Genomic DNA, 26,437 nt, shown 5'->3' on the forward strand with positions numbered 1-26,437 from the left:
TAATTCAGTCTGTGTAAAGACTGCCCTTTGGTGGCAGGGACATCTGTTTCTGAAAAGCTTCCGTTCCTTGTGGCAATCTGATTAATTGAAACAAAGCACATATGAAGCACCTAGTACAATGCCTGGCATTGAGTAGGGGTTTGTAGTCTGTTTTCAGGACGCAACCTGACAAGCACCGTGGACTGACATTCTAAAGTCTGAGGCTCCCCAGCCACCCCAACCAATGCCACACCTTCCACGGCTGTGGAGACCACAAGGACTGATGTGTGTCTCTCCAGACGACAGACAAACTGCTGTGGGCTGCTTTGCAAGTATTGGGCTTAAATCCTGAGTGTTTTATAAGCCCTCTTATACCTCTGGTCTCCCACTAATTTAAGGCACTGCAGAAACCCAAGGGATGATTGTCATTTCTAAAAGAAAGAAAAAAATACTGGCTCACAAAACATCCGTACTTGTGCATCGACAGATAAGGCTGTTTTATAATCCAGTTCCCTGGAGAGCCATTTATTTTGGTGAGGCCAGTGTGCACAGCAGAAACTATAGAAGCCATCAAGATAACACGAATACCAACCCAGTGGACTTTTGAAGTGTAAACATAAAAGTCTATTAAGAATACAATGTTGGTTTAATCCCAAGACAAAAAATCTACTTAATGAAAAGCACAACTCATCTCAAGAAGGAAATATCGATACCAGCTGTGAGCAGAAAATGAGGGGATTCCTTCCAGGGAACATTTGAATTTCAACCCACTGCCTTTCCAATATTTTCTCTGGACATGAAGTCTCAAATACTTTTCCGAGGATCTCATTTTTCTGCAGGAGGAGGAGGTCAGGGAGAAGTCTGGGCAGGGCCGAAGGAGAGCTTGGCAGGGCCTGGGAGTGCAGAGACCCGCCCCACGGGGGTCACCCGACGCCACTCTGTTTCTCTTCTCTGCAGACAGGAGGGAGCAGCCGCCCGGCCCACCAGGCGCTAATGAGAGCCCCCGAAAGACCCTCACTCCAGCTGCCATGGGGCCAGCAGAGATAAATGACAGCCCTGTGCTGCTGACGCACAAAAGCTGCCCCCACCAGCACGGTGCTGGTGACCAGGATATGCCATTAAACTCCTCTCTTTAACAACGCCATTTCTAAGTCACTGCCTAGATTTTTTTTTTTTTTCAGTATGTTCCAAAGAAGCAAAGAGAATCCAAGCATCAGGGAGAAAGGAGAAGGCCTCGGTTCAAGAGGACTTTCTGACTATGACCTCTGTCTAGCACCTTCGAGAGAGATCACAGGCCCTGGAATGAAGAAAGCCTTGGCCATCCACAACGCCTGTGCATGCTGAGCACCCACAAGAGAGTACTGAAACCCTTTTCATTTATGTTCCTAACTCCCAGCTCCCACTAGGCCTGACAACTAAAATAAAGAACAACTTGTTATACATAATCTCATATTTAAGCATGCATAAACATAATACATACAGTAATATAACATAGTACTAGGTAATATAACATGGGAACCACCTGTTTTATCAAGAAGTAACAGGTTGTGCCAATTTTTCTCCTGTTCGCAGATGTGTAACTGCTGTTCATCCACCCATCTATCCCATGGGGAGGCAGCAGAGGATGCAGTAAGAGCATAATATCAGGTTGGAGTTCCAGCTCCACCACCTACTAGCTATGTGTAGTACTAATAGCTAGTAGCCTTTGGGTAAACCGTTAATGTCTCTAGGTTATGGTTTCCTCACCTGTAAAATAAAAACAATAACAGCACCTATTATTAGCATAGGCATAATGATTAAATGACTAAATTAATGTGAGCACTTGGCAAAATATAAGCCCTTGGGAGTTAATCATCACAATGACAATCATTACAATAATTACTACGACTACAAAAGCATCCACTGATGTACAGCTCTGTGCCAGACTCCGGACGAGGCAGCAAACAACGAGGGCCTTCTGATTTTGCAGGAGTCTTTAGTGGGGCATTGGATTTCTCACGGCAACGCCACCAACATAACCTCACCTCCTTCTCTTGCTGGGGGTGATGGTAGGCCCAAACACTAGGGCCACTTACAGCATGAAAACCCCCTCCCAAAGCCATGTTTAAACAATTCCGGGCATTATGTGGCAGGTACCCATGACCACAGGAGGCCAGCCCAGCACTGTGCTCATCTTGCAGAGATGTCTTTTGTGTGGGTTTTGGGTTTCAGCTGGGCAATGCAAAACCATAGAGTGAGTCGCAAAACGAGTTTTCACAAGCTCACCCTGTCACAAACCAGGCAGGGGTTCACGCTGACATCCCCACAGTAAGATTAAACAGCATGCTTAGTCAGGCACTAAATACTAACACAGCTCCGACGTCAGGGGGACACTGATTAAAACTGATGTCAATAATTTATGAAACACAATATGGTCTTCAGATGCTCTTTTGGGGGGGAAAAAAGGAAGGGAGAAAAAAGGGCCTAGCAACCCAGGTGGTTTAAAACTGTTCATGCATTTTCCCTTGATGCACCCCCCCCCACCATGCATGGATGCTTCTTTCCACCATGAATGTAAATGCACATGTGAGTACTGTTGATACATATGGGCAGAAGAAAGTATTTAGTTATTCCACGGAGAGCTGTCGAGGCTGTAACATTATACATAGTCTTGTCTTTCATATTGTTTTGAGGGGGGTTTTTTCCCCCGGAAGAAATCCAAAATTGCATTTAAAATAAAATTGGGTTTTACAAAGGTTCACATTTATTCCACAGAGAACTCAACCTTGAAACAACACCAGAAAGAAAGCTGGACCAAAGGAAACCTATAGGATAAATGCATTTTTTACTCATCTGAAAGTATCCTGGCCCTATGTAGAAGAGCGACTTTGTGAAATAGTAGCAACCATTTTTTTAGAGTTTTACGAATGGGGTTAACCTGGAGAAGGGTACCATTTCAGTCTATTCTTAATCATGCTTCATTTTAAAAGACAAAGACAGACTAGCACTGTGACCATGTTTTATTTTTATCAAGACTGATTTTTGGAATAAAGAATATAGACACTTCTCTACTTTGCCTTAGTTGTAAATAATCTGGGTAGCTTGGCTTTATATGTCAACAGTGTGAAATTCGCAAGCTGGGATTATGTTGGGGGAAAAATCTGAGCCGCTGATAGTACAAAAGTTAGTGTTTGAAGGATTTATTAATGCTTTTTCCTAGCACAGGGCCCCGTAGTGTCTCAAACACCTGTCAAATAGTAATTCATTCACGCATCTCCACTACAGGGCCTTTTCATAAAAAGCTCGACCTTTAATTGTAAATCACTTTTAAATTGTCTTTACTGGCTTTCTCTTTTGCAGAATGATGGAAAAATCACTAAGGCTTCAGTTTAGACTTTAGGAAAACTTCAACCTGACTTTCCCGTCTGTATCTACAAGGTGTCAGAACATCTATTCAAAAAGGAAACTATAAATAACTTCAACAAAGTTAATAAATTGAATTGGCTTTGCTTTTATAACATGACTGAGTAATTGGCAAAATCTAAAGATTCTTTAGCTACTGAGAATTAAAATAACTTCAGTAAAAACCAGAAAATATCGTTAGCCTATTATTTGTCATGTAGATTATGTACTTATTAGGCCTAATTAAACTTTTTGAGCAAAAAGGCTTACTAATTACATTTAGTTAATATGTTGATTGCTCAATTTGGCCTAAAAAAAAACGGTCTATCCAATTTGTGCATAGTTAGTGCTTCAGTCAAAAGACAAAATCCTAAATGACAGAGGTTATTTCAAGTGCATAACCAGTATTACAGCAAATGTGGGCTCTGTCTCCAAAGCAAAGGGAGAAATAGGGGTGGCTGACAAATCTGAACAAATCCAACAATGAGAGGAATCTTCAAACCAGTAAAATGTTACCACAAAGTCCAGTTTATTTGCCTCAATGTATTCACTTGCATTCGTCCAATTAGACCCTGCTGGTGACAATTCAAAGGTATCTTTCATATGCACATACAAACTAAAACTGATAGCAAAACCCTGGGAGGCCCTTGGAATGTCAATACAGGGTTTTTCCGCACAAAAGGAAGAAAAGAAAAGAGGAAAGCGAGAAAAGGGGAAGAGTGGGAAAAACCAACATTTCTGAAGAACTTGACCAGATCAAAGGAATTTTATTCTCAAAGAGCACTAATTCCGGGTATAACTACTATCTCACTGGGGCATCCTGAAAACTCTCTTCAAACCCGCGACCAGCTTCGTCTCTAAAACGAGGGGGGTGAACAATTAGGTCTGCAAACTCGGGACACACTGAGTGCAAAAATGGAGGCCCCGCCATGCAACGGGAGGCCCTGCTGGGCCTCAGCGCGACCCGGCTCTCCAAGACATGTTTTCCATTCGATTGCTCAAAAGTCTGCATCCGCAGTCATGAGGCACAAACTATTCGACAACAACATGACACAATTAATCAGAACCAGACCTCAAAACGTGTGTTTGTGGGGACCAGCAAACGGCAATGCGCCGCAGAGGGCGAAGCCCCTGCAGACTCACACCGGCTGTCTGGGGGGTGGGGAGAGGCGGAGGGAAGCTCTGTACGTTCACAAAAGATGCACACCAAATGGCACTTTACAAACTAAATAATTTTCATTGAAACAAAATGATGGATTTGAAAATTTACGCCTCATACTGGAAAAGTAAAGTATTGTCTTACTATCTGCCCCCTCTTCCCCCCACCCCGGGCGGGAGAAACTGGTGCCTGAAAGTTTCTATAGCAGCAAAACTGTGCAATTCAGAAATAGAACGTATCCATTTTTTTCAAAAGCCTCATTTCTGACACAACGTATTCCCCAATGCCGGTTTTGTCAGTTTTCTCTTACAGGAACTGAAAACCCATTAAAAAGTGAGAATCTGGACCTTTGGTTAATTCAAAACTGTGTAATTGCACCGAACTCTCACACTAACAAAAAATTCTGGAATACTTCTTTTGTGAACCAGAATTGAATTGGTTTAAAATTACTGAACTCTTCTTTGTAATCTGTAGATAGTAATTTAAATCACATCATTCTTTTGCTAACACAAACACGCTGTCCAAAAGAAAAAAAAAAATTGTTTTTCAAACCATAAAAGACAATTCGTCGGGTACAGAACTAGCCCCAAACTGCAAACCCTTCTGCCATCTCCCAAGGGATTTACGGTTGTGGGGCTGGAACTTCCCGGGAACCCGGCCGGGATCCCCAACTGCGCGCCCAGCTGCAGCCCTCGGAAAGGGGGGAGGGGTGGGGCGGAGATGGATCGCAAGGACCCGCGAAACTAAGGGTTAGGCAATGAGTTTGCATTTGGATCCGAGGATAGAGGGACCAGTTGGCAGATTTTCTGCAAAACCCTCTCCCCCGTGGCATTTCTCGCGCTTCTTCTTGGCTTCACAGGGTGTGTTGGGTGCAAACCCGAGAATCCACGGCCAGCGCCACGCCGGAGAGTGGTCGTGCTCTCGGCCCTCTTGGGCCCACTACATCCCGGAATGCACATCCCACCATCCCAAAGGCATTACCGCAACGGATCATCCTCGTGCGGCTGCCGCTGACGCTGCAGAGAACTCGTGGCTGCGAGGCCCGGGAGCAGCCACCCGAGTCCCCGCCTGCCGCCCGCACCCCCGCGGCCCTCCACTCACCCACGCACTCGTTGGCCTCGCGGGCGGTGGCGCGCTGCCAGGGCCGGTCGTAGTGAAAGGGTTTGCAGCGGTCGCACTCGGGACCGGCCGTGTTGTGCCTGCAGTCGCACACCAGGCTGTCGTCGCGGTCGCGCACGCAGCGGGCCGCGTGTCCGTTGCACTTGCAGCGGCCACCCACCTGCAGGTCGGACACCGCATAAAAGTACGAGTCCCGCGCCAGCTCCGAGTCATCCTCGTTCTCGTCCCCGAAGGTGTGCAGGCGGCTGAAGGCCACTCGGATGTCGGTGGCCGTGACCCAGTCCTGCAGCACCGGCGAGTTGTCGAAGTCGTGCGCCGAGGGCCGCCCGTCCAGCGTGCTGAAGGCGATGAGGCCGCCCGAGAGCGGGCGCATGTCAGTGTGCGAGTCAGTACACACCGCCTCCTGCTCGTTCTGCTTGGTGATGGGCGCGCGGTGCGGCCGGTTGTACATCTTGCGGCACTGCGTGGAGTAGAACTGGAAAGGCACCCACGTGCGCCCGTAGTCCATGGACTTGTAGATGGCCATGGACTCGGGCCGTGGAGAGCAGAACTGCAGGCTCACGTAAGTCACCTCGAACTTCTTGCCGAGCGACAGCGTGAGCGTGACGTTGTGTGGAAACTGCAGGTAGTTCTCGGACTGCCAGCACGTCAGGTTGTGCGGGTTATTGAGATCGGTGAGAAAGGCAGGTGGGTGCGCCTTCTTGGGGTCGGACGCGTTGCAGAGGTGGCAGGAGCGCAGCCGCTCCTCGCCGCGCTCGCTCACCACGCAGTAGCGCGCCGGGGGCCGGCCGCAGGTGCTGGACACGCGCACGTCCTTGCCGAAGGCCGCGTTGACAAAGTCGGGGATGCAGCGGCGGGGATGGCCGTTCTCATCCGAGCAGGGGTCCGGCTGCGCCGCCTGGCCCGCGAACATGCTGAGCCCGGGCCCGCCGCGCACCGCGCCCACCAGGCACGCCACCGCCGCCAGCGCTGCCAGCGCCTCCCACACTGCGCGCATCATGCTGCGTCCAGCTTGCCCCGGCCCCGCCGCGCCGAGGAGTCGGTCCGCCCGCCGCAGAAGGCGCCTGCGGAAAGAGGGGAGCTGTGCTCAGCCAGCCCGCCCCGCGCCCTCCATCCCCCGCGGGGCAAAGAGCCGGGGCGCGGGCGAACGCCCAGCTTCTCCAGCACCAACCCCGCGCCCGACTTGCCCGCCTCGCAGAGGAAGGCGAATCCGGGGCCCCCAAGCAAGAATTGCCCGCGCTTCTCCCCGGCTGAGCGGAGAACCGGGGCCGCAGGCTAACGCTCGGCTTCCCAGCCATCACCGCCTCCACGCCGCCCAAGGGGCATGCCCGCTCGGGTCTGCCTGTCCGCAGAGAGCCCACCTAGCACCCCAAGTCTCAGGTGCGGAAGAGCGCGGGGGCCCCCAACCCCGCACGATCCGCGCCTCTTCCTCCTGCAAACTGGGATCCCTCTCCGGTGCCCCAGATCCCGTCCCCGCCGGAGACTCCGCATTCGGGACTTTACCTCTGGAGAAGGCAAAACAGAAAGAAAAGTTTGCCGGGCTCCGGCTCCGGCCCCGGCCGGGGAGCCCGCACGCCGCGCAGCTAAAGCCTCTCACTCGCAGCCAGCAGACGCGTCCTGCCTCAGCGCGGGCTTGCCAACTCCATGCCCCGCGCGGCCGCCGCTACCCAGCCCGGCCCCGGCCCCGCCGCTGCCGCCGCCTGTCTCTCCCGAGTGACGAGGCGGCCGCCCGTCTCCCGCCGCGGTCCGAGTGCTGCCCACCCAGCGCCCGGGGCGCACACACACTCACGCTCGCTGGCGCTTACTCACACACACGCACGCACGCCTCGGAAGGCTCCGCCGCCGCCGCCGCCACTCGAGAGGGGAGTGGGGGGCGGAGGGGAGCGCGGGGGCGGGGGGCGGGACCGCCGGGCGGGGCGCCGGCCAATAACGTCGGCGAGCAACCGCCGCCTGCGAGCAAAGTTTTCACCCCGGGAAAGAAGAAAGTAAAACGGAACCGGCCTGGGACGCGGAGAGAGCCGAGAACACGAGCGGGTGGGAACCCGGGAGCCCGAGGAAGCGAAGCAAAGACAAAGAGAAAGCTAGAAGAGCGCCCGGGGAAACCCCGGAGAGGGGGCTGGGCCCGCGCGCACCCCTTGGAGGGAGGAGGGGCCGGCCGGGGACTGTCAGCCTGGCCCCGGCCCCGCGCTGCCCCGGGAGCCTAGCAGGTTTCCGCCGGCCCCACGCCTCTGGGAACGCGCGGGCGCGGGCGGGGGTGGGGGTGGGGGAGGGGACGATTTTCTCCCTCATGGTCCCATCCAAACACATCTGTGTTTGTTTTCTTTGCTGCGCTGAGGTCGGGCCTTCCTCTAACCCAGCCTGATGGCCCCGGTGGCACTGTGTCCAGCGCGGTGCCCCTGTCCGCAAAGATCCCGGGGTCACGAAGAAGAGGGGACGGAACCTCTGCTTGCTCACCCCTCCCGCCCGAAGCCCCTGGGGTCTGGCGAGAACCGCCTGCCCCTCCGTAACGCGCCCTCCACACACGCACGGTTGTCACTGTGCAGTTGGGCCTGCCGGGAACCTGTCTGCTTTCTTGCCGGGGGAGCTGAGGTGGGCAGGAAAAGATGCCGGACAGCACCCAGGCACCGGCCAACGCACCTCTGGACAGGTCTGCGGAGCCTCAGGCTGGGGGAAGCCCAGCCTCCCCGGATTCCCAGCGGCAGGCTCATACTACTTCCTGGCCCGGGTTTTAAAGGGTACTGTACCCCATACTACCTCACGGGAGCCCCACAACAGCTTTACGAAGCAGGTATGAACTCCTCGTTGCAGCTGAAGACACTGAGGTCTCAGGAGGTGAAGAAATTTGTCCAAATCTCCCATCTAGTAAACATCAAATCCAAGGCTAGAGACCTCGGCCCATTTCTCTCTTCACATTTGCCAAATAGATATTCCCATGCAACTGTAGTCTCATGGGACATCCTCCGGCCCACCCAGCTTCTCCTTCTTGACTCACTTTCTGCCACCTTAAAAAGGACTGAGCACAGCGACAGTATCCTTTGACCATCTTGTAGCAGCAGCCAAAGAGCTTTGGAGAAAGAAAGGCACTGGGCTGATGACAGTTTGGACTCAATTTCTCTTGGTTTATTTGTTACTAGTAATAGATCTGGATTGAAAGTTCAGGGTCCTGGTTCTGGCCCTACAGCTGACTTGCTGCATTAGCTCCATTAAGTGCTTTATTTTGTCTTATTGGCATTTTCATAAACTCTGAGACTCTAAGAAGGGGCCTCAGGGTTGGTCTGGCCCAGCTCAGTCTTGAAAGAATGCCTTTCCCTGCGTCCCTGCGAGACAGCCACCCAAGCCAGCTCTTCCAGGCATGGGAGTTCACCCAGCCCAAGGAAATAAATCCATTCCACCGCAGGACTGCCTGGGCCCATCCTCTCCCCTGGGGTAGCACATTAGCTTTGCCTTCTTGTGCCACTACCACTCTACACCGGTTATTTATGCCTTACCTTGTGGCAGAGAGGATTTCAGGTGACTTACAAGGGTACTTAAAGCATGGCAAAATAACATAAATTAGAAGGTGAGCTGAAAGGAGATAAACAAAATGTTTAACCACTGTGGACTGTGAAATTCCAATGGTATGAAAGGCAGCCTAGCAGTTTGGAGCCAGAGTGTGACGCTGGCAAGTTTTGCAACTTTCTGTGCCTTATTTTCCTCATTTTCAAAAGGGGTACAATGATATCTACCTCATAGGGTTGTGAGCACCAACGAGTGAACATATGAATATTATAGCCTATAACATGTATATATGTACATATTGCACTTATATAATCTATATGAATATACTTTCACATATATATGTAAATACACATAAAGCCAGGCACATAGTAAGTGGGTGTAGAAACCATTTGTTCTTAGTATTAAATTGCTAGATTGTTATAGAAAATTGAAATTATTTAATAAACATTTTAATTAATAGAATTATAAAGTGAAACAAGCAAATTACATAACACTATAGTCCAAAAAGCACGGTGCACAGTATACTCTCACTGATTCTCTTTGAAAAAGTATGCATACAAAGACAGCACTGTTAATTGTGGTTATCTCTGGATGGTGAGATTAAAGGTGATTTTTACTTATTTTTGTTTGTATGTTCTCAATTTTGTATAGCAAAATAAGAAGGAAGCTAAGAGAAGAAAGAACAACCAAGAGGAAGACCAAGTAGAGATGGGAATGAAGCTATAATGCATTCTGGAAGGCCCTGTTCACCTCCTGTGAGTGGGCCACAAATCTGTCCCTTAGCTTTCCTCCCCCCACGCCCACCAAGCAGCCAAAATGAAAAGGAGACCATGTCAGTTACACAATTCCGTGTCCATGAGATAAAAACAGACCTGTTACTCAAGAGAATTACAACTATTCTCAGTACTAAACCCAGACAGGAACTTCTGCTGGGAGGCTTCATAAAGGGAACTCAGTGTGAGGTGACAAGCAATCACACTCAACAGCATCCCCCTGCCAGTCCCAGCGGTGGGCTCTGGGGGGCGGTTTTGGGGATAGCGCACAATATAAGCCGGTGGGGCCCACCAAAACACGGGACAAGACACACTGAGTGAGGCAAATCAGGGTGCTCCACTTGCCCCCCAGCCCACTGGGCTGGGCAAGGCAGCAGGGTTGAAACTGCTCTCCCTGGAGTGTAGCTCTTAAGTTGCCCGCTGATCCCAGGCCACTGCTCTTCTGGAGGGGAGTTGAGAGAGAGACCTTTCCACTTTTATTGTTGTCCTTCGGCCTAAGCGTATGTTCTTTGGTAGTTCTGGTGAGCAGGACGGTCTCGCCTTTATCTGGCAGTCAGAAGCACTCTGGGACCCAGCAGAACCTGCTGCCTCCTCGAGCCCACCTCCCTGTCACTTGTACAGTTGGTCTGATTCCAACTCCACACAGCAGCCCAGACCGAGGTTCTCCCTCTTCAAATTTTTGAAATCAGCCCTCCATCATCCCTCAGTTTTAGGTCTTCTAGGCTAAATACTCCCAGTTATTTTAAAGGTTTCTCATAGGACATTGTTTTCTGACTAGTCTGCACTCTCCCAGTGCCCTCTAATTTGTCAGTGTCCCTTCCGAAAGCATACTGCCTTCTGAGGGGACAAATGAAAAAAACAGATGTCCAAGTGTCGTGAGAGCTTCCAAAGTGGGGTTATAAATACACACCCGCAAAGGCGTGTGAGGCTCTAAGCAGCAGGATCCATGGTACAAACTGGAGTTCAAAACACACCAGTGTGGCTCGTGGGTGAGAAAGCAAATTCCCAGGTGTTTCTGCAAGGAATGTGCGGGGAGGGGGAGCCCCTCCTTGGCACCCAGCCTTACCTGAGCCCAAGGATCACCCTAGGAAGAGGAGAATGTGGCAGTTTCAAGAAAACCTAAAGGTAGCCAGAATAGAAGGAGGAAAACAGGAGACTCAGGTGTCCTAGAAACCAACAGGCAAGTTCAGAGAAAGAGGGGCCGTGAGCAGGGTCACACGCTTTCAAGGTCAAGATAAGATCTGAAAGGAGTCCTTTGGATTAAGCTACAAGGAAATCACTGGTGACCTTGACTAGCAGTGGCAGAGGGGTGATAAGGACAGAAGCCAGACTGCTGCAGGTTATGGAGTGAATGGGAGGTGAGAAAGTGGAAGATAGTGAGTGCAGACAACTGTCAAGAAGTGTGAAAACAAGTGGTAGGAAAGAGATAGGGGGATAGTGGGAATGAAGTGATAGATGGGGTGACAGAGGGAGGATTGAGGGAAGACTGGGATTTTTATTGTTGTTTACAACATAAAGCTATTTAAACGTGCCTAAAAGTTGATAGGAAGGAGCACAAGGAGAAAGGTTGAAGACAGATACAACCAGCCTTGAGAAATTTGTGGTCAAGTGGTTTGAAAGCTTCTCTGGTTGCCATAGGATAGGAAGTGGCACCCCCTGCTGAGAGTGAGGGAGCAGGTGGGAGCTTTGGAGGTTTGGGGATGGGGGAGAAGGCTTGATTGGGTCATTACAGAAAAGAGGATAATGTTTGCAGGGCAGATAAAAGTCCTGTTGAAGTGGCTGACTATGAGAAAGAATGCAAACCAGCGAAGTCACAGGCCTCCCCTCCCCCCAGCAGTGCTCAGCGGCCCCCAGTGCAGGCCTAGAGAAAGCAGCAGAACAGTGGGTTTAATCTAGAGTTGAGGATTTGTTTCAGGAGGTGGAACAGGAGGACAAGGGGAAGAGGGTGGCTGATGCGATGGACCATGGAGACAAAGCTAAAGAGCGGAGGAAGTGAAGACAGGTCGCAGACAGAAGAGGAAATAGAGATGCCAGGGGTCTAGAGCTGTGCTGTTCAAATACGACAGCCAGTAACCACACACAGCTATTTCAGTTTCAGCTTGAATGAATTAAAGTTAAATACAATTTAAAGCTCAAGTCCTCAATTGCCCCTGATTTGGATAGCGCCAAAAGAGAACACTTCTACCGTCACAGAAAGTTCTGTTGGACAGAGCTGGCCCAGAGGATTCAGGAATATAGAAGAAATGTGGTGAGGAACAACTTAGGACACTGTGTTCCCAAACCAGACGCCTGAATTGAGGATTCCGGAGCGGGAGAGCTCTGGGTGGGGACAGGCCCACTGAGGGAGGGTACAGGGAGGGGTGGCTCTGCGGGCAAGCAGAGGTGAAGACGACTGGGGATAAGGAGGTCAAGGTATTCCATGGGCTGTCCACCTGGGTATTGTAGACACTCCGGACCAACATCAGGGCTTTTGCGTCAGAGGTGAAGACTGAACCAGGGGCTGATGTCTTCAAAGAAAGGGAAGTGACGTAGATCAGCGATTTTCAACCAGTATGCCACAGCACACTGGTGTGCCGCAAGAATTCCTAAAACATGCAATACCTGAAGGTGGGAGGAGCAATCAGTGCACAGGGTGAGGATGCGGGGAAGGGCAAGTCCCAGGGTCAGGGGCACCACATGGCACAGGCTAACGGTTTGTGAGGAAAGAGGACAGGAAGAGACTGAGGGCTCAGGAGAAATGAGATGACCCGAGGGGCCTTCATGTCGGGCATGACTGAGAGCTTCACTTTTTCCATCAAGTATTTATATAATGGTTGCTCTGTGCCGAGCACTCTTCCAAGGACTTTACCAATCACTACCTCATAATATTCATAACAACCTGATGAGGTAAGTAGTATTATCTCCATTGTACAGGGGAGGAAACTGAGACACAGAGAAGGAATTTGCTGAAGATGACATCACCAGTAAGTAGAGGGGCAGAGATTTGAACTAATGGTCTGGTTCCAGTGTATGGAGCTCTTGGCTCCCATAGGCAAGATGGGCGTGGCTGCCATAGCTTTCCAGCATCAATGGGTCTCAGTCATCCTGAGACAGGAGAAGGGAGTCAGGTCTACCGGAAATATGAGCTGTGACCTGGCTCAGCTGTGCTCCTGAGCATGTCTGGTTCAGTTAAAAGGACAGACATTAAATGATTTGATTTCCAGGACTCCCAACAGAGACTGGAAATTGTAGCAGCAAAGGTGATCCCAGTGTCTGGCCCTTCCAAAAGGGTAGGCGGGGCCCGGATTGATTGTGTTTCTTTTGGAAATGGAAAGAATTTAACTTAGAGTTTGATTCCAATCCACCACTAACTGATTATATGACCTTGAGCAAGTTTCTTAACCCATCTGAGCATCAGCTTTCTCAGAGTGAAATGGGGGTCATCACACTTACCTTATGGGCTTGTTAGGGGCATTACAAAGATGTATCTGAAAGGAAAGAAGCTGGAACAGAGTAGAGGCTCAATATGTGATCTTTTACAGGGGGATCGTTTGTTTTTACGATTTTATTTATTTATTTTAGAGAGGGGGAAGGTAGGGAGAAAGAGAGGGAGAGAAACATCCATGTGTGAGAGAAACATCAATTTGCCTCTTGCATGCACCCCAACCGGGGATAAGGCCTGCATCCCAGGGATGTGCCCTGACCAGGAATCGAACCAGCGACCTTTCACTTTGTGGGATGACACCCAACCAACTGAGCCATGCCGGCCAGGGCTATTTGTTTTTTTAATACTTGTAATTCTCAGATCAGGCTTCCAGATCCTTCAACCTGGAAGAATTAGGGGCATCCTCTTATTTTAAGGCTTCTAGAGCTCCGCTCATCTAACCAGCTTCCTGGAGATTGCTCAAGGGATCCATCCCAGGTCCCTGGGCACGATTTCAAACGAGGTGACTGTCCTGGAGAAGGTTTTAGATAGAGCATGGGAAGACAGGCTAGCACAGTGCGTAGGGGTCCCGGAGATTTATCTGTTTCTTCAGTCTTGTTTATCTGCATCTTCAACTCAGGCCTCCCTATTGCAGGCTTCTTGGCTGAGGATTCAGGAGTTGGGCATAGAAACCATACAAACCCCAAATCCAGCAAATCCTTTAATCTACCAGAGCTCTTTGAAGGGGTGAAATGCCTGTGGATAAGGGGAACCAGCAGATGTAATTTATTTTCATTTGCAAAAAGCTTTTGACAAGGTCCCACCCTGAACGCTCTATTAAAATAAAGAAAATGGGGCACCGTGGGGGAAGCTTTGTCATGGATGGAAGCCCGGCCTTGGAGGCCGGAAACAAAGGATGCAAATAAAAGGATGGCTCTCTAGGTGGAGAAAATAGTGTGTGTGGTGGTGGGGGCGGGGGGTGCTCTGAGCCCAAAATTGGGGCTCAATTCATTGAACATTTAGACAAAATCCGAAGGAGGGAGTCTTCTCAGTGAAACCTCAAAATTTAAAGGTGACACAGGAGAGCTACCAAGAGGAAGGGGGAGGATTGGAGGATCTCAGGAGGCCGCATGAATGGGCCGCGGAACATGGACAGGTTAGCAGAAGGGGATGCATTTAGGGAGAAATAATTTGAAATACTCTTATAGGATGAAAAAGGCCAAAGGTTGAAAATACTATTTTGGTAATTGAATACCAACTATTTCCTTAAGATTGTTTCTCCACAGGTGCTATTGACATTGGGGACTAGAAATTTTTTCATTGGGCACAACAGTCCTGCCCACTACAGAACATTTAGCATCCCTGGCCCCTGTCCACTCAATGCCAGTAGGCCCCACCCTCTGCACACTTCCAGTCATTAGGGCAGCTAAAAGCCGGTTCCTCGCGTTCACAAATTCCCCATAGAAGGGCCCGACCCATTCTAATCCATTTGAAATTTAGCCCATTGTGCTAATAAAACAACAACAAAAGGCTAAATGCATTCTTGGGAAGAAAACTGGAAGTAAAAACTGAAAATAACATGCATTTAGGGTCTTCTAGGAATTCTAGTTACCACATCTCAGAATGCTTGTGGAAGTAGAGATGGCCCAGACAGGAGCGCTTTGGTTGTGGTAAGTGCTAGGATCACAAATAACACAGAGGAAGGCACAGAGAGGGCCAGCAGGAAAGGTAGCTTTTAGACAAGGTACTTGGTTGGGGGCTGGGGTGTCTCTAAGAAGGATCCAGTAGAGCAGAGTTAAGTGTGGAAGTGAGCTGTGGGATATTGGGGGAAGGGGGACATTGCATCCAAGCAAAGGAAACAGGAAGTGCAAAGATCCTGAGGCAGAGCTTGACTTATATGAGGACCGGAATGAGGCCAGCTTGGTGGAGGCTTGGTGAGCCAGGTCGGGAGGGGTAGGAGGTGAAGACAGAGAGGTAGGTACCGGTCAGGGTATGCAGGCCATTACAGACATTGATCAGTAATTTAAAGTCTTCGGGATCCATCCTGGGTAACTCCAAGGCCTTGGAGTTGCTTTTCCCTGTTTCTCTTAATATTATATTGCTTCCCTGACTAATCCATTAGCTTCTTGAGGGAGGAACTGTGTCTCTTTCCTCTCAATCTTCAGTGTCTAAAAGACTGTCTGGCACAGAATAGACGTGTATTACAAATTCATTAAAACTGATCAAAGACCACAGAATTACGGACAACTGATGGCAGTGACCAGTTATGTTAGGCTGAAAAACGCACTTCCCCCCCAATGATATCTTAATCCTTGGAGCCTATGAATGTTACCTTATATGACACACACACACAAGTCTTCGCAGATGCTACTAAGGATCATGAGATGGGGATATCATCATGGATTTTCTGGGTGGGGCCTAAATGCCATCACCAGTGTCCTCATAAGAGAGAGGCAGAGGGAGATCTGACAAGATAGAAGAGGAGAAGGCCATGTGAAGACACAGACATAGAGTGGTATGGCCACAAGCCAAGGAGTGTTGACGGCCACAAGAAGCTAAAAGACACAAGGAACTCATTCCTCTCCAGAGCCTGCAGAGGGAGCACATCCTTTGATTTCAATCCAGTGATAGTGATTTCAAACTTCTGGCCTCTAGAATTGTAAAAGAATAAATTTCTGTTGTCTTAAGCCACCTAGTTTGTGGGGATTTGTTACAGTGGCCAGAGGAAGCTAGTATACCAACAACCCAGAAAGGCCAGAATTAAGAGGGTCCCTTGCAAATATTAAAAGGTAAGCTCGGGGTAAATGAAAGGAACAAAAAGAGGAAACACTAAACATTCTGGGCTTTGAAATCTGTGAAGTCTTCCTTTAGGTCTTCTCATGAGCTATGGCCACGTCTCACTGTCCTTTACCTCCCACAATGCTGAGTTCAGTGCCTTCAACATAAGCTTGCCAAGCGCTTGCTGTAACTATTAAGGAATTGCAAACCCTCTTTCCTGGAGGGCAGGGTTGTGGCACTGTTTACGATTCCGAAGATATTGCAGAAGTAAGTCGATAGCCTCCTGATCATTTGAGAGAAGAGGAGCCACGATGTCAGGGATTTTAGTCCACAGAAGGCCAGAACTTTCTTCACTTAGATATGTTTATATGCTGAGGTCAGGCATCATCTGTTCTTCTGGAGTCACAGAGAACCACACATTGGGATCCCTGGGGGAATGGGGTGACTGCTGAACATTGTTACACTGAGAAGTGACAGCTGACAGTAGAATCCACCCCAGCTACCACCCAGGGACTCAGGACAGGTCCCACCTAGATTCATTACTGTATTAGAGCCCAGCAGAAATAAACAAGACTAGAAGGAGCCCCTAGAGAGCAACCATCCAGTGCTCCCCAGCTTACAAGTGAGAAAACTGAGGCAAGGAGACTGACTAAACTACCCCAGAGCTGATGTTCCTAATGATGGCTGTGAGTCATCGAAATAGGCTGTGGGTCACCCATTCAACCGCATCTCGGGAACACCTGCTTCATAGTCAATCCTGCTGACTTAGGTGGAAAAAATATCATGATTTGGATGGAAAAATGTTTTAAATAAAAAATTATTACATAAAATGTTTCTATGCTTAAAGGAGTAACCTCCTGTTAACCGCAAAAGGAAGAAAAAAACCTATGTGAAACAGCTTATTCTCCCCAAATAGTAAAATGAGGTATTACTGGTCTGCACATCACATAGGGAGAACATGTAAGGGGGCTTAATCCAAGGGGTAGATAGGATGAAAACACACATGGCCCATTGATTCCAAACGGATTGGATAAGGATGTGAATTACTCAAGCACAATAAGGTATTAAAGGAAAGTAGGATATGGGGGAAGGAGGGGACCTCTTTCTCACTGATGCCACTAACATCAGGCAAGGACTGCCACCAGGCTAGTCCCCAGACTGATGCCAGAAACTAGACATAGGGTGGATGGCCATGACCTAGCCTAGAAAGCTACTTCCTAACCTCTCACTGGACACCTCGCTTACAGGGAGCCCAGGCTCCTAGGCCTACTGGCGGAGAGCTCCTTAGGGGGTCAGCAGGATGGTGCAGGACGAAGAATATCGCTCAGACTGTGCTCCAGCCGTACATACTCTCTGACCTTTGCCCGCCCCTCTGAGCCCATTTGTACTATGGGCTAAGTGATCGTGCCCCTCCCTATTCACAGATTGAAGCCCTAATCCCCAATGGTGGGATCAGTGCCCCTATAAGAGATGTGACAGACAAATCCCTCTGCAAAAAGGCAGCTAACTGTCTGAAAACAAGGAAGAGAGCCTTCGCCAGGAACTACATTGGCCTACACCTTGGTCTTGGACTTCCCAGCCTCCAGAACTATGAGAAATAAATGTTTGTTACTCAAGCCACCCAGTCTATGGTATTGTGTTATAGCAGCCTGAACAAAGACAGTGGCCAAGTCCTTTCACCTCTTTGAGCATCAATTTCCTTTTCTGAAAAATGTGGATACTAATATTGTCTGTGTCTGTTCCTTCCTTCCTTCCTTCCTCACTTCCTCCCCTTCTTTCCTTCTTTCCTTCCATCCTTCCTTCCTTCCATCTATCCAAGTCTCCCATGAATATCAAAAGTACTGAGTAAATAAGTATATTCAAAAGAGCCTGAAGTGTCCAAAGCACTAAACAAACACAATCTGTATAAAGTTGTATGGAAGCAGCTAACCCAGCACCACTACCATGAGCATGGTTACCACAGGGACGCCACCCACTCGAGAGGACGATGAGCTGCCCCGGGCAACTGGAGATCATGTGCAAGACAGTGACACCTAGCACTACAGAAAGACTGGACTTGGGGTTCGTAACACTTCACTAATTACTAATTCACAATAGGTCAATGAGCATGAATAATAAGTATCAATAAAAAGTACTCACTTCAGTGTGGGGTCAGGTAGACCGCTCAAGAGTGGAGTCTGTACTCATAGTCCCAATCACAGTCACAGTGACAGCTCACACTTGCCGCACCCTGACTGCACCAGCTGCCAGGCTCAGTCTGGGAACCAATGTGTTATCTCAGCCAGGGGTTTACAGAGGCAATGGTGGTAGGAGAGATACTAGAAGTAAAATTGTGAGAAGATTCTCTTCTTAGGGAAAACAAGGGTGGGGTGGGGGAGCCGGACTGTAGGCCCCACAGCTGGGTGCAACATCTTTATTGCTCCCTACTACTATATACTCAACACCTAGCAAATAGTAGGCACTCAAAAAACGTTTGCTAAATGAACAGAGAGGGGCCCAGCCAATGCATTCATATGTAAGGAACAGTGATTTCTTGGTATCCAGGAGCATATCTGGGCTTGGGCTTAGTGGTTCTAATTTAGTTCTATATCCACGAACCTTTGTTTCAATTCCACATAAAGAGGACTCACAATGCAGGTCATGTTCGCCTTACTCCAGAACTTGGATGTTCCTTGGCATCATCAAGACCTCATCATCTGTCACACACACACACACACACACACACACACACACACACACACACACATGTCTCCTGGCTCCAGAGTGGGAGCCAGGCCTTGTCAGTGGGAGCCAAGGACCCTCCCTGAGCTGAGTGCCCTCACCCTGCATCCAAAGGCCTCAGGAGACAACCGCCTCCTGCCCAGGCCCCCTCAGCAAAGATCTGATTTTCTCATCATCTGGATAGTCTCAGCGACTTGCAGCAAAGGGATGAACCAGGCTGACCTTTCTGGAGGTTTGTTTAAAGCAGAACAATGTTTGTCTTGTCCAAACACTATGAATTACTCCAGAGAATCCTGCCTAGTTTTACAATCCGCAGCTACAAACGGCTTACATAAATAGGGACTCGTCCCTTCCCCTGCCCTCTCTCTGTTCTTAACAGCTTTCCTCCCCACCCACCCTTCCAGACCTTTCCTCTGTCCCCCCTTCTCTTCTCTGAGCCCCAGGGTGGTGAAGGGGCAGGTGTTGGGTATTCTGGGCCACAGCCCGCACCTGGGTTATTGCTGGCACAGATTCCTTATGGCGGCGGGCTGCTCACTCCCTGGTGTGGGCAGGGTTTGCCTTGCTAAGGGGCCCTCCAGGCACATTTGTACTGTCTGTGTGGGGCCTGTGGTGCACAGTGTTAGGTCCAGCTATCCATGTGTGTTGGTAAGTGAAGGCCCCTAGCTCTGGGACTCAGTGTCCAGTGAGTCTTCTGCTCACTTAGACCATTTCTCATGTGCTCAGCTCACCTACAGCTGCTCCCTCACAAGCAGCACATCCAGGGGATCCAGAGGTACCTCCTGCCTAGAAGTAGACTCCACCCACTACAGGCCTCCAATAGGGATAGGAGATAGTCAGGACTATTCCAGTCCAGAAAGGAGGCTGGGCCTGTGGTCCTGGGAGGGAAGAGACTGCAGGGGGAAAGCCCAGTCTGGGCCACATTTCCCTAAATATAGTGCCTATACCACCTACATCAAATGCTTTAGGAAGCTTGTTTAAAATGCAGATTTCTGAGCTCCTCCCTCGCGGAGGGGCTGTTGCCCAGAGTCTGAGATTCACACTGCTGTGAAATCCATTCTAGTTCAAGTTCTCTGACAAGCTGGAAGACACTGGCAGGTCACTGATGGTGTCAGTATCACCATCTGTACAATGGTCTTAGAATCTTTGAAAGGCCCCTTCCAGCTCTTGGAATGTTTAGTTTCCAGGAGAGCTGCAGCAAAAGTGGGTGGAGGCAGCCTGAGGCAAAAATGGGGAGTCACTAAAGCCCCAAGGAGGGGTATCGGTGAGGACTTGGGGAGATGCCGGGAGTGTGTGTGGCCCGACTGGTGGTTGGGGGTGTGAGGCATGTGGGGTCCTTCTGCTGAGGGCCCTGCATGTGGAGCCAGATGTGATCTCATTTCATTCTTGCTTTGCAGACAAGGAAAGCCACACTCAAGGGAGGTGTGGCTTCCACTCAGAAGTTGGTGCGTGGCATGGGATTCGATCCCCTCTACACTCTGGACACCCTTCTGGCTATTCCAGGAATGTCCCTTCTGGCCAGCTGTTTCCCTTGTCACTCCAGCCTCTCAATCAAGCTGAGTTTCTAGCTTAGAACCACAGCTCTGTCTCTTCCCCAGAAGGGAGGGCCCCACGGGACCCCGCGAGAGGGAAGCTCGGAGAGCCCCTACTGCAGAAAAATCAAGAGCCTGGAGCTTCCCCTTGGACAGAGTCAAGATGGCCCTGCTCACCCGGAGGCTCTGGGGTAGGGCTGCGGCGGGATCGCACGACGCGGCTTCGCCCCAAGGCAGGGGCGCCGCCAGGGAAAGGCCCTGGCTTTCGGAGCACGCAGACCAGCGTGTCCAACACCAGGGGAGACCCCGGGTCAAGAGGAGGTCAGACGATAAAGCCGTGGTCACCCTTGGGTCCGGGCAGGCGAGGAGAGTGGCAGGCACGTGGTCACCTCCCCTGCCCCGCCGGCGAAAGCGCTGATATCGCAGGGAACCCGAATTAAACATCTGGTGAGGGTCAGAACTGCACCAGCGGGCCCTGCTTCTGTGATCCGCGCTTGTGCACTGGATTCCACGCGCAGGTGAGGAGATTCGCTGACCTGTTGTGTGGCCTCTGGCGCGCTACCCACCGCACTGGGCGGCGCGGGTCCTTCCCTTTTGCGAACCGCGGGGTTTTGGACGGGTGCTTCCCAAGTCCCAGCTCCCAAGTCCTCGCCTTGAATAGCTGTGCCTCCTTCTAGTTTAGATTTGATTTTCTAATCAAGCTCTTTGTCCCCTGCGGCCTTAACCCGAGCCCCCTGCCTTCCCTTTTCCCCTAGGCCCCTGCCCGGGTCTCGTTCTCGCCCGGCTTTCCCGTCGAAGGCACTCGAGTGAGTGATTCCCGAGAGCCGGAGCCGGGGCCGAGGCGGGCGAGTCCGCGGCGCGGCCGAGGCTGTATGGAAATGGCCAGAGAAGCCGGCGGGCGCGGCGGCGATTTATTCTGGGAGTGACAGCCCCTTTGAGCGCTCAGCGAATGGCATTTTCTGTCTGTGAAAGCCTTTCTTCCCACCTCTGTTCAGATTAGCCCGGGGGATGAATGCGCCCATTATCCAGCCCGGTGACCATTCTGAAACGCCAAATTAATTACTAAGCACTGAATCAGGCGCCGGGGCCGGGGCACTGGGAGGTGTGAAAATAGAGAGCGGCTGGAGATGGGGAAGGAGAGGGGCGTAGAGCGGAGAGGCCGGGCGGGGTGGCCCGGGGCGCGGGCGCGGCGGGGCCAGGGCGGGCTTGGCCGGCCGCCGAGCGCGACCAGCCGGCGTGACCGGGCGCGACCGCGGAGCGACCGCGGAGCGACCGCGGAGCTAGAGGGCTGCAAAGGTACCCGGGCGGGCAGGAAGGCGCGGAGCCGGGTGGTGGCTCCAGCAGGCTGGGGCTCGCTGGGACGGCGGCCAGAGCGCGCCAAGTGCTCAGTGCGCGGGGTCGGGGCTCGCGCGTACGCCGCGCGCGGGAGTCTCTCCCCGAAGCCCTGCCCGGAAGGTCGCCCCCAGACGGTCCCAGCTCTCGCCCACCCGCGCCATCCCCGCCCCGGCACCGAGCTGCTCCAGCTGCCCTCCAAGGCCTTCAGAAAACTTGGGCGCCGCCCTCCAACCACAGCCCGAGCTAGGGCTTGGCGAGCGCGGGTCCGCTCCGGGCTGCCCCCACCGGCCCCGACTCCGGCCGGCGGACGGCACTTACCTCCCGAGGCGCCCGGTGGGAGAAGCAGGCGAGCTCTCTGCGGCTCCTGCTGGAGTGCGCTGGGCGCCGAGGAGCGCGCGCTTTTAAGACTCTTCCCCGAGACTCCGCCAGGTGGTGTCAGGCCGGCCCGGCTCCTGCGGCTCCTCACCCCCGCGGCCACCCTGCTTCCCAGGCCGCCCTGGGCGGAACCCCAACTCCTCGCTCCCACCTCGCATCCTGCCGCGCCCGCTCCAGCGGAGTTGAGCCAGAAGCACAGGAGGGCAGGATTGGTATCACAAGGGCACACGGATGTCCAAGAGAAAGACGCCCATCCTACCCACTCTAGCTTTGCGCTGGCCTCAGGGGTGGAGAGATCTGTTTCGGAAGGGGAGGGTGCTGATGCTGGGAGGGTTGAGAAGTCTTGTCCAAAGACGCGAAGTTATGTCGCCCACTGTCATCATGTCAGGAAGCACCTCAAGACCGTGTCAAAGTTATGTCGCCCACTGTCATCATGTCAGGAAGCACCTCAAGACCGTGTCAACCTAGTCCTCTCGCCCTTGATCCAAGATAGCTAGTGACACGCCTCCTCCAATCACCACTGAAATGACTGTCGCCACCGAAAACTAGGGAAATGTGTCATTCACACTCCTGAAACAGAAAAGTTTAAGAGGACCCAACGGAAGGGTGAAGGAACTCCACATTCATCAGGCGAGAAGCAGCAGTCGGCCAGGGAAGAGCTTGGGGCAAGCCTGTTCCGGTGTGCCTCCTCCAGGCTCAGGGTCGGGAGTCCGCACGCAGCGGGCCCCTAGGACCCTCCGCACAGCTCACCTGCTACAGGAGGTTGCCGGCATGAACCACGACTGCATCTGATTAATATTTTATATCATCAGCATTCTCTTTCAGAAATTATTTTAAATATTTGTATTGAGATTTAAAATTGCATTTTTCTGTCTTCATTGTTCACCATGCTTTCATATAAACGTCTCATTCTTCAGTTACTTATTTTAATTTCTCCAGAACTGAAATGCTACTTTGAGTAATCCTTAGGGGAAGGGTATATGGATGGTGGACTTTTTGATGGTGGGCTTTTGCATGTCCAAGAATGTCTCTGTTAACTTATATACAGACACGTGTTAGACATAGGATCCCTTCAGGTATAGGGTCCAAAACCCTTTATTTACACTCGCAGCTCTGAGGCAGGGATCTTCTCGGCCTTAACCAGGGCAGTGGAAGAGAAGTGCTTGCTTTGCTCTGTGCCAAGTCATGCAGAGGATCCATGAACAGAACTATTTGTGACTATCAGTTATTTGTTATTGGTTCATTGTCTTCTGGTTTTTATAGCCCTACAAACTTCTAGATTTAGAGAAAATATAATTCTTTTTAAGATATCTGCCTTTAGTTTTCTTTACCTTTTAAAAGAAAAAACTATGTAGATTCTGTACTGCCTCCTTTGCCAGTTGTGAGCTTGGGATAGTCCCTTCCCTCTTCACCTTCACTGCTTCCCCTGTAGAATGAGCACATCGAGCTACGTGATTGCTGAGGCCCCATCCAGGTCCAACAGCCTGGGAGCCTATTAGTCTCTGATGAAAAACCCACAGCCCCACGCGAGGATACCACTTCACACCAACTAGGGTGGCTACAATAAAAAGACAGCTGACAGCTAGCGTTAGTGAAGGTGTGGAGATACTAGAACCCTCGTGCATTCCTGGCGGGGATGGGAAACACGGTGCAGCCCCTGGAAAACAGTCCGGCAGCTGCTCAGAAGGTGAAACATGCAGCCACCACATGACCCAGCAGTTCCACTCCTGGGTATATACACACCCCGGAGAAATGACAACCGAGTCCATGCAAACACTCGTACACAAATGTTGGCAGTAGCAGTCTTCACAATAGCCAAAAAGGGAGAACAACCCAAATGGCCGTCGACTGGTGAATGAATGAGTAAAACGTGGCAACTTAATGCAGTATAATTCAGCCACAAAAAGGAACAAGGTACTAATAAATGCTGCAACATGGATGAGGCTTGAAAACAATACGCTAAGTGAAAGAAGGCGCTCACCAAAGGCTACATCGCATATGGTTCCATTTATCATGAAATGCCCGGAATAAGCAAATCCAAAGACAGAAAGTAGATTAGTCGTTGTCAGGGGCTGAGGCTGGGGGTTGGGGATAATGAGAAGTGAATGCTTACGAGACTGGTTTTCTTTTGGACGTGATAAAAATTGATTGTGATGATGGCTGGACAACTCTGTGAATATATGAAAAACCATTGTATTGCACATCTTAGAGGGAGGAACTGTATGGTATGTGAGTGCTATCTCCTTGCAGATATCATGGAAAAAATACGTGTGAGCACGCAGTACATGTCAGGCACTGGGGTGAGTAACTGCACTGCAGGAGTGAACAAGCCCATGTGGGCTCTGCCCTCATGGGGCTCACAGCAGAGCTGGGGGTTAGCCATTGCAGGGCCCTACAATCTGCCAGGGGCATGAAACGCCCTCCTCCCACTTGGGCACAAGGATTTCCATGACTCTGAAAAAGGAAAGGGTTTTCTTCATCTTAATGTGTCCTGATACTTAGGTATTAACTTGTTCTTCTTCCCCCTGCCCTGGAAGAGATGGCTGCAGGCAGCACTACGGACTCAGTGTAGTTTTTAACTCTCAGAATAGTGTCTTCCAATAGAGAAGGCTTGCAAGGCCAAAACACGGTGACTGAGAATAGAAACTGTGAAAAAGAATACCAAGTGTGGAGCCAGATGCTGGGGTTCAAACCCCAGCCCTGCCTGGAGCATAGTCAAGACACTGGCCTTCTCTGTGCCTCCGTTTCTTCACATGCAAAATGGGGACAACAGTGCCTATGTCCTAAGGATTGTGTAACTTAAATGAGTTAATATATATAAAATGATAGTCTGTGGTAGGCACCCCATAAGCATTAGCTGATGATATTATTCAGTTATTATTGTGAACGATCTGAAAATTAAAGTGCCCAACTTCTCACAGACCTGCTACTTTCCTGTGTCCCACTAGGTGGCGTAGGCGCAACACCTGGGGAAACGTAAATGGCCCTAGGTCCCTTGCCCAGAGAACTCTGGGCTTTGATAAACGATGCAAATCATTTGCTAGTGCTGTTTTTGTGGTTCCGTCTGTAAGCCATATACGGCGACATCACCTATAATTCAGGAAAATTTTCTATTCAGTGCCACTCACTAGACAAAATTTTCTCCAATCCAGAGAAGCCAGTGCTTGTCTACAAATCAAGTGCATGGTTAAGCTAAAACATTAGCTGCACACCAGCTGATGTTCCACCATCCACCCAAGGCCGTGAAACCCACCTGAGGCTCCCCACAGCACCCTCCTCGTCTTTACCATGAGTACTTTGTGACACCCACCCTGATCACCCTGAAATGAGATTTATAGACAATATAGTTTTCCGTCACGCATAATTTTCTCCCTCCATCAACATAGCGGCCTGATGGTAATATAAGGAAGAATTAAAAATTAGGTTGCACATAGTATACTAACATGCATTTCAATATGTAAACGCTTGGGCATAACTACATTAGATGGCATAACTGAATGCCTCCGTCTAAAAGTAGAATTACCAAGAAGATCACAGTAATAAATGACGTCTGATAGAGGTGTGTCATTCTGGTGACCAAACATCTTGAGTGGCGTTGCACAAAGCAGCATGATTTTCCAAAGTGGCCAATAGTTCTTGGTCAAGTTGCCTTCCTGGAAATGCTAAGGCATGTTAAAACTGTGCATCAAGATGAAACCAAACCAAACCTTTGCATTCATAGACGAACTAAAGTTACCCTCTGGGCACAGATGATTTTTCATCTGTGAATGTCCAGCGGGACTTTTAAAAGCTGCATGGGATGTCATGCTGTGCAGGACTGTCTCCTCTGTGCTGCAGATGCCCAGCACCTCTGGCCCCTGACTGCTGAAGAGCAGTGCTCCCCAGTCGCTGTGGCCTTCGGAGCCCCTGCATCACAAAGTTGCAGTGGAACAATCCCATCTCCACTGGGAATTTCTGGGCCCGGGTCAAAATTGCTGTGTGCATTGCTAGCAAGGTGGGCACTTGGTTTGAGAAGGGCTCGACTTTTAAAGGGTATGTGCTTCTGGGACTAGAGCCAGGGCTCAAGGGGGTTCCAGAGAGAAAGAGGCTGTGGGATGGGGCCTCTTCCCCTATCTCTCTTCATGTTAACTCTTTGTCCAGAGAGGGGAGGCCGTGCCTGCCAATCTCGGGCATAACCTAGGGGTCTCTTTGAGGCTCTTCCTAAAATCCAGCTGGGAAGTAAATCAGCACAGACATAATCCTGATTTTAGCCAGAGGGGCTGGGGCCTCTGAGCAAACCCCTGGTTTGTGAATATTTCCTGCTGTCCGTTTGCTTGGCATGTCAGTCTCAAGCTATTCTCACTCTGCTTTCTCAGGGAGGGGCTAGCGAGACCAGGACTCCTTGGGA

General features: G+C 50.5%; 1 protein-coding gene across 5 annotated transcripts in view; it reads right to left on the bottom strand.

Moving 5' to 3' along the window:
- NTN1 (netrin 1) overlaps positions 1–22,196 on the bottom strand; it is a 197,858-nt gene extending 175,662 nt beyond the window's left edge. Inside the window, exons 1-2 of one of the 5 annotated variants that reach the window (XM_045199253.2) lie at positions 21,994–22,196; positions 5,621–6,702 (exon numbers count right to left, since the gene is read on the bottom strand). In XM_045199253.2, coding sequence (XP_045055188.1) covers positions 5,621–6,638 — 1,018 coding nt within the window. In that variant the 5' untranslated portion in view covers positions 6,639–6,702; positions 21,994–22,196. The other 4 variants (XM_053911825.1, XM_053911824.1, XM_024564727.3 and 1 more) reach the window with 4 other exon arrangements.
- Positions 22,197–26,437: the final 4,241 nt, after the last annotated feature.

This window comes from Desmodus rotundus, chromosome 9 (genome assembly GCF_022682495.2).
Source record: "Desmodus rotundus isolate HL8 chromosome 9, HLdesRot8A.1, whole genome shotgun sequence".
Taxonomy (NCBI): domain Eukaryota; kingdom Metazoa; phylum Chordata; class Mammalia; order Chiroptera; family Phyllostomidae; genus Desmodus; species Desmodus rotundus.